This window comes from Nothoprocta perdicaria, unplaced genomic scaffold (assembly GCF_003342845.1).
Source record: "Nothoprocta perdicaria isolate Ctin4 unplaced genomic scaffold, notPer1 scaffold_1055, whole genome shotgun sequence".
In the NCBI taxonomy this organism is placed as follows: Eukaryota; Metazoa; Chordata; class Aves; order Tinamiformes; family Tinamidae; genus Nothoprocta; species Nothoprocta perdicaria.
In genome coordinates this window covers 1-7,938 of record NW_020454156.1, presented here as the reverse complement: position 1 = coordinate 7,938, position 7,938 = coordinate 1, and the positions used below count along the sequence as shown (strand labels likewise).

Below are 7,938 nucleotides of genomic sequence, written 5' to 3'. Positions count from 1 at the left end.
GGGGCTGGGGGCGCTAGTGTGTGTGGGGAGAGGCTGCAAGGGGGGGTAATAGGGGGCTGGGGGCGCTAGTGTGTGTGGGGAGAGGCTGCAAGGGGCTAATAGGAACCTGGAGCGGCCAGTGGGAACCCTAGCCCCCACCCTGCCCCCATTAATAGCCCCATTAATAGCCCCATTAATAACCCCATTAATAACCCCATTAATAACCCCATTAATAGCCCCATTAATAGCCCTATTAATAACTCTATTAATAACCCTATTAACAGCCCTATTAATAGCCCTATTAGCTAACGAGGGGCAGGGAGGGGGCAAGTGGCTGCAAGGAGGAGGCTGGAGGGACCGGCGCGGGGACGGGTGGCCCGGGGGGGCTGATAGAGGTTGGGGGGGCGCTAGGGGCTGCAGAGGGAAATAGGGGCTGGGGGGGGCGGCAGCCCCCTGAGCTCCCCCCACCCCCACCCGCAGAGCGAAGGAGCCCGGGCGAGGGGGGGCCGTGGGGAGGGACCCCCGAGCGCCCTGGCAGCCCGGAGCCCCCCGCCGCCGCCCCGGGGGGCTCCCCGACCCCCGCCTTTCCCCCCCCCGCCGCCCTGGAGGGCGCCCCGGGCCCGCAGCCCCCCCTGCCTGAGAAGCGGCCCCCGCCGCCCCCCCCCGGCGCCGCGGGGGCGCCCGGGACCGTCACCTTCGCGCAGGACACGTCCCGGTTCTGGTACAAACCCGGCCTCTCGCGGGAGCAAGGTAGGGCGCGGGGGGGGCGGGCCCGGGGGGGCCCAGGCGTCCGGGCTCACCCCCCCTTGCCCCCCCCAGCCATCGCGCTGCTCAAGGACGAGGAGCCGGGCGCCTTCCTCATCCGCGACAGCAGCTCCTTCCAGGGGGCCTACGGGCTGGCGCTCAAGGTGGCCGCGCCGCCCCCCAACTGCGTCACCCCCAGCAAGGGTAGGGGCCCCCGCCCCCTTGGGGACGCCCCGATGTCCCCTCCAGCCCCCTCCCTCCCCGCAGCTGAGCCCTCCCGTGTCCCCCCCATCCTCGCTGTGTCCCCAAGTCCTCCCCGTGTCCCCGTGTCCCCCCTGCCCGCTGCATCCCGAGCCCCCCCCGGCACCCCCAGCCCCCAATGTCTCAAACTAAAGGGAGGGGGCAGAGGCCGGGGGGGGTCGTGACGCCCGAGCCCGGCAGCACCGAGCCCCCCCTGCCCCCCCCAGGGGACCCCCAGGAGCAGCTGGTCCGGCACTTCCTCCTGGAAACGGGGCCGCGGGGGGTGAAGATCAAGGGCTGCCCCAAGGAGCCCCATTTCGGTGAGGAGCCGGGGGGCGGCGCTGGGGGGTGCTTTAGGGGGGCTGTGTTGGGGCGCCCCCCTAAAGCAGCCCCCCCCCCCCCAAAAAAGGGAGCCTGCCCGCCCTGGTGCTGCATCACTCCATCAGCCCCATCTCCCTGCCCTGCGCCCTCCGCATCCCCAGCCAAGGTAGGTGGGGGGGGACAAGAGCCCCCCCGGTGTGGGGTGCCCCCAACCCCTCCCCCAGCACCTTCATTCAGGACCCATGGGTCCTTTGAGGGGGGTGCCCTCTATGCCCCCCCCCAAGTTTGGGGGGGACATGGGTGCCCTGTCAGGGGGGGTGCAGCTTGTTCCCCCCCCAGACCCCCTGGAGAAGCGTCTGGAGGTGCCCGTGCCCCCCAACATGAGCACGGCCGCGGACCTGCTGCGCCAGGGAGCCGGTGCGCCCGGAGGCGGGATGCGGGGAGGATACCGGGATACTGGGATGCCAGGATGGGGGTTCCCAGGATGCAGGGAGGAGGATGCCAGGATGGGGGTTCCCGGGATGTGGTGGGGGGGTGCTGGGATACCGGAATGGGGGTTCCCGGGATGCAGGGCGGGGATAGAGTGATACCTGGATGGGGGTTCCTGGGATGCAGCAGGGGGGATACTGGGATGGGGGTTCCCAGGATGCCGTGGGGGGATGCTGGGATACCAGGATGGGCGTTCCTGGGATATGCTGGGGGGGGATACTGGGACACTGGGATGTGGGCTCCCGGGATGCAGCAGGGGTGTGGGGGGGGTGGTACCAGGATGGAGGTTCCCGGGATGGGGGCTCCGGAATGGGGAGGGGGCTGGGACAGGAGGGGGGGCCAGGGGGTCCCCCCGGTGCCAGCCCCCCGCTGCAGCCTGCAGCGTCCTGTACCTGGGCTCGGCGGACACGGAGTCGCTGACGGGGCCGCAGGCGGTGGGCAAGGCGGCGGGCGCCGTGCTGGCCCGCGGCCCGCGCCCCCCCGCCTGCCCCGTGCACTTCAAGGTGTCGGCGCAGGGCATCACCCTCACCGACCGGCAGCGCAGGTGAGTGACAGCCCCCGCGCACCGCCGGCGCGCCCGCTACACCCGGCGACTACAGCCTGCCTCACCCCCTGGCACCGCCAGCCCCATTGCCCTCTGCGCTGCACCCCCGCTGTCACCCCTTAAGTACCACCGGCTCCGGGTACAACCAGCCTCCAGGTACCACCGGCCCCAGGTACCATCAGCCTCCGGGTACCAAACCCTGCTGCCACCCTCCCAGTGTCTCCTTAGGTACCACGGTCCCCAAGTACTGTCGCCCACAGGGTAGCGACCCCCGCCACACCCATCCCAGTGTGTCCCCCCCCCCAGGTACCACCGTCCCCCCCAGGTACCGCCGTCCCCCCCAGGTMCCMCCGTCCCCSCCAGGTACCRCCGTCCCCCCCAGGTACCACCGTCCCCCCCAGGTACCACCGTCCCCCCCAGGTACCGCCGTCCCCCCCAGGTACCACCGTCCCCCCCAGGTACCRCCGTCCCCSCCAGGTACCACCGTCCCCCCCAGGTACCACCGTCCCCCCCAGGTACCGCCGTCCCCCCCAGGTACCGCCGTCCCCAGCCTCCATCACCCGGCAGACCCCCACTCTCTCCCCCCATCCCACCGTTCTCCCCAACACTGTGGGGGCCCTTTGCAGCATTGGGGGGGGGGGCACCACCTCCCCCCCCTTGTCCCCCCCCAGGCTCTTTTTCCGCCGTCACTACCCCGTGGACAACGTCACCTACTGCAGCACAGACCCCCAGGACCGCAGGTACCGCGGCGGGGATGGGGGGGGGCACAACAATCCCAATTAATCCCCTTGTTAATGACCCCCCCTCCCCGTGCCCACAGGTGGGGGAACCCGGATGGCACCACATCGAAGTAGGTACCGGAGCTGGGGGGGGGTCCCCAGCTTGGGCACCGGTGCCACCCGCTTGTCACCGGTTTGGGGGTGCCGCCTGTGTCCCCCCCCCCATGTCATTGTCCCCCCCCCAGGATCTTCGGCTTTGTGGCCAAGAAGCCGGGGGGCCCGTGCGCCAACGCGTGCCACGTGTTCGCCGAGCTCGACCCCGAGCAGCCGGCCGCCGCCATCGTCACCTTCGTCACCAAGGTCATGCTGGGCACCCACCGCAAGTGACCGCGGGGGGCGGTCGCTGTGCCCCCCCCATGGAGCTGCTGCCCCCCCCGCTGCTGGGGGGTGACAGTGTGTGGGGAGGGGGGCACGCTGGGGGTCCCCTGCCAAGGGGGGGGGTGCAGCCGGTGCCCCCCCCCGGCCGCCAGGCGCTAACGAAGCAGAGTCTCTATTTTTGTCTACGAAAAGATTTATATGAGCTTTAGTCAGACGTCTCTAATATATATACATATACGTTATGTGGGGGGCACCGGGCTACAGCTTGGGGGGGGTCCTGTGCCCCCCCTCCTCCTTGTCCTTGTGCAAATGCCAATGGAGAAAGAACCGTCTCGGAGCCTCCTTCCTGCGGCGCGCGCCGGGGGGCTGCAGCTGGGGGGCCTGCCCCTTGGGGGGGCATTTTACATTCACCAAAATGGGGGGGGGTAACAGTGACACCACGACCAGGGTGGGGGGAAAGGGGGACCCTTGACTCTGCCCCCCAAATTTAACCAACCCCCCCCAAATTGGGAGGGGGATAACTGTCCCCAGGGTGGGGGGTAGCAGGAGGGGTATCAGTCCCCCCAACCCCACAGGGGTAAATGGGGGCAAAGAGGGTTCCCCCTCGGGGGGGGCAAGGCCTTAAAGTGCGGGGGGGGGCGGGGGCCCCTCAGCCGCTGAGCGGGTGCAGATCCACCTTGACCTTCTCGCCGCTGCTCAGCATGCCCACGGTGGGGAAGTAGCCGCCGGGCGGCACCACCGCCTCCTTCTTGCCGATGATCTTCCCGTTGCGGGTGAAGAACACCTGGACGGGGGGAACGGCTGGAATGGGGGGGGACACCCGGCGGGCGTGGCAAACAGCCGGCGGGAGGGTGTTTTGGGGGTGAATCAGGGTTTCCAGCACTTGGAACCCCCCCGTTATCCCTCCACCGGGCCCCTGGGGTGGGCACACGGGGATGAGCCGGGTCCCAACCCCCCAACCACAGTGTGGGGGGGTCCAATTTGTGCCCCCCCCACCCCCCCGAGCTCTTACCACGACCTTCCTGCCCTCGTGCCCCTGCTCCATGTCCTCGCCATCCTCCTCCTCCTCCTCCTCCTCGTCGTCGTCGTCGTCGTCCTCCTCCTCGTGGTGCAGGTAGAGGACGTTGCGGACGCCGCGGGGCCTGGGCCTCGTGTCGCCGGTGTCACAGGGCTCGTCGCTGTCGCCTGAGGGCGCGGGGGGGGCGGTGGCACCCCGGGACACGGCCCCCGGCCCCAGCCCCCCCCGGCGCGGGGTACCTTCGCTGTCCAGGATGTAGTCGCGGGGGAACATGATGCCGCAGCCCATGATGTCCCCCTTGTAGCAGCGGGGCCCAAAGGGGTCCCCGACGCCGCTGCCGTGGAAAATCTTCCCGTCGTCTGCGGGGGGGACACGGGACACGGTCCCAGGGGGACATGGGGGCACGTGAACCGTCTCCCGCCCCCCCGCCCGGCTCCCCAGGCCAGCTGGGAACGGGACAGGACTCCAGGAAGAGGAGGAGGAGGCTGAAGGGCCGGGCGAAGGGCAGGGGCAGGGGCCGGTCCCGGGAGGCGCCGCATCCGCCCGGATCCCACATTCCAGCCTGGGGGGGCTGGGGACGAGCGGAACAAATGGGCTGGGGGGACAGGGAGGGCGGCGGGGGGGACACCCCTATGCAGGGGTGCCAGGGGGGCACCGGGGACCCCGCTCACCTGCGTGATAGGCCACGGAGCCCCGGCTCCAGCCGGGGTGCCGGTTTTTGGGATAGTCCTGGGGCGGAGAGGAGGATGAGGAGGCGCAGGGGCTGTGTGCCCCCCCGTGCCCGTGTCCCCCCCATAGTGCCCATGTTCCCCCCACGTACCCGTGTCCCTCCACGTGGCCATGTCCCCCCCATGGTGGCCATGTCCCCCCCATGCCCATGTCCCACCATGTGCCCATGTCCCCCCATGGTGCCCACATCCCCCCATGTGCCCATGTCCCCCCGTGTCCCGCCCCGTGCCCGTGTCCCCCCATGGTGGCCATGTCCCCTCCCGTGCCTGTGTCCCCCCCATGCCCATGTTCCCCCATGGTGCCCACGTCCCCCCGTGTCCCCCCGTGTCCCCCCGTGCCCGCACCTTGCGCGCCAGCCCCAGCGCGATGTAGCACTTCTCGCCCGGGTCCACGATCTCCACCTCGAAGTAGTGGCTGCGGGTGCAGAGCGGGCGCCGCGCCTGCGCCAGCCCCACGTCCACGATGCTCTTGCCCTTGCCCACGTACTCCAGGAGCTGCGGGGACAACGGGGGACACGGGGGGACACGGGGCTCAGGGACACGCGGGGCCGCCTGCGCCTCCCCACGGGCCATGTGGGATTTGGGGAGCCAGGAGCACCCCGAGCAGCGGCTCCCGGGGCATGGATGTGCTGGGGGCGGGGGGGCGCTGCCGGGAATCCAGCGGGAATTCCCGAGCGGGGCCGTTTGGGAGGCCGGGATGTTGACAGGGCTCGGGGCGGGCGGGTCCCCGCCGCGAGGCCGCGGGATTTGCTTTGGCCACCAGCCACATTCCAGCCCGGCCGCTTTTGTTTCCTGCCTCCGAGGGCTCTGCGTGTCCCAAAGCGGCCGCTGGAAAAAACGATGGGAGCGTCCGGAGCCGGCGGCCTCCGGCCTCCCCGCGAGCCGAGGGCTGCAGCAGCCGAGCGGGATGAGCCGGGCCCGGAGGAGGCCGAGGCCGGAGCATGGCCGGGATAACATCCCGGAGCCAGAGGAAAGGGAAAACAAGACAAAAATGGAGTTAAGAAAGGAAAAACGGCACTGGCATTTAGATAAAAACACACGGGCGGCACATTGCGCGGGACGGAGCCGAGCGTCGCTCCGCGTGATCCGGAGCAGCCGCCGCTCCACGGATCCCATCCCGGCAGCCAGGCAATTCCTGGAGCAATTCCCAGCTCTCTTCCCCTTGGCTCCAGGGCCGGAGCCAGGAGCCTCACGCGCTCCGGAGCAGCGGCCGACGGGATTGTGGAGCGGAGCCGCTCCAAGGGAGGGGCGGCCAGAGCCGGGTCCGGCTCCCAGCTCCGAGAAAGGGGGCGGGGGGGCAGGAAAAACACACCAAGATCCGGAGCGGATAAACAAGCAGCCGGGCCGCTCCGGCCACGGGAAATGACCCATTTTCCCGGCCCGGGAGCCAGGCCCGGCCTGGGAGGCAGAGGGAGTGGCGGGACACGCGTTTCGGCCGCTTCCCGGCAAATCCGGGGGCTGCAGAACGTCCCCCCTGCAGCTGCCTTGGGAAAACCCCTCTGGCACGTCGGGAAAAAGGGGAGCCGGGTTCCGGCCCCAAGCGGGGCCGAAAACACCCATGGAAATTCCCTGGATTATTGTGGCGTGGTGAGAAGGTCGAACGAAGCCCCAAATCCGGGCCGGCCTTGAGCCTGCTGTGCTTTGAAGCGGGAGCTTCCAGCCTGCGGATCCTAGAGGATCGCAAGGAGCGGCGGCTCCCGTCTGCATGGGGGCTGGGAAGAGATGGGGCCGGGAAGAGCCCAGGACGGGAAGAGCTGGCACTGGGCATTCCTAGCCCATTCCCTGCTGGGAATGCCCAGGGCCCGTCCCGTTCGGGCCCCTATTCCCCGTGGAGCGCGGCCAGGTGCACCCAAGGGTGCAGCAGGGTGGCAGATCCATGCGGAGCGCGCGCGCCCGCCGCATCCCGGCGCTCACCGTGCCGCACACGCGCACGTCGTGCAGCCGCCCCCACTCGTCCTCGTAGCTGTCCACCATCATGACGCTGTCGTCCTCGTCGGTGGCCAGCTCGGCGTGCAGGTGCAGCCGCACCTCCTCCCCCAGCGAGTGCATGCCCACGGCCGGGAAGAGCCCGTCGGGAGACAGCGGCATTATGGTGGAGCCCACCTGCATGGGGAGCGCAGGGGCTGCGGGGACGGCTCCGCGGCGCCGCACCCCCTTTCCAAGCGAATTCCAGCCCCGTGTGATGGGAATGGCGCGGGCGGCGGGAGCCCCGCGGCGCTCACCCTCTTCCCGTTCTTGGTGAAGAAGATCTGCGCCGTCTGCACCTCGAAGGAGACGAGCTCGATGCCGCAGCCGATGCGATCGCCGGAGCTGCACTTGGTGCCGAACTGGCGGCCCTTGGCCCGGCCGCTGTAGAGCCTGCGGGCCGGCGCCGCGTGGGCGGGATGCAGACCCCCCGGCACGGGCTCCGCGGGGGGCAGCGCCCCCGGCCCCCCCGGCCCCGGCGGCTCCCACTCACTTGCCGTCGTCAGCATGGTAGGCCACGGAGTCGGGCAGCCAGCCGGGCTGGTGGTCCAGGCTGTAGTACTGGGGCACGAGGCCCACGGCGATGGTGCCGCGCACGCCGCTGTCCACGATGGAGACCTGCGAGGGCCGCGGGGACAGCGGGGTGCCGTGCGGGACCCCGCGGCGCGGGCAGCGCGGCCGGCGCCGCGCGGGACCCACCTCGAAGTAGTTGTTGTCCCTGGTGAGCGGCCGCGGCGCCACGTAGCAGCCGACCTCGCCCGAGTCCCCGTGGTAGCTGCGGGGACCGCGAGGGCACGGTGAGGGGGACGGGAT

At 70.4% G+C, this 7,938-nt stretch overlaps 2 protein-coding genes across 2 annotated transcripts; one reads left to right on the top strand and one right to left on the bottom strand.

Annotated features, from left to right (window-relative positions):
* Positions 1 to 459: 459 nt before the first annotated feature.
* LOC112952008 (tensin-2-like) lies at positions 460 to 3,471 on the top strand (the record flags this gene model as incomplete). Its single annotated transcript, XM_026044783.1, has 9 exons — positions 460 to 729; positions 799 to 927; positions 1,191 to 1,283; positions 1,373 to 1,450; positions 1,624 to 1,701; positions 2,149 to 2,317; positions 2,989 to 3,057; positions 3,138 to 3,167; positions 3,282 to 3,471. Coding segments are annotated over 9 exons (1,058 nt in total), but the record flags the coding sequence as incomplete, so codon positions are not given.
* Positions 3,472 to 3,958: 487 nt separating this feature from the next.
* Positions 3,959 to 7,908, bottom strand: SPRYD3 (SPRY domain containing 3; the record flags this gene model as incomplete). Its single annotated transcript, XM_026044771.1, has 9 exons — positions 3,959 to 4,198; positions 4,427 to 4,599; positions 4,672 to 4,791; positions 5,104 to 5,161; positions 5,506 to 5,655; positions 7,075 to 7,263; positions 7,383 to 7,518; positions 7,619 to 7,743; positions 7,825 to 7,908. Coding segments are annotated over 9 exons (1,170 nt in total), but the record flags the coding sequence as incomplete, so codon positions are not given.
* Positions 7,909 to 7,938: the final 30 nt, after the last annotated feature.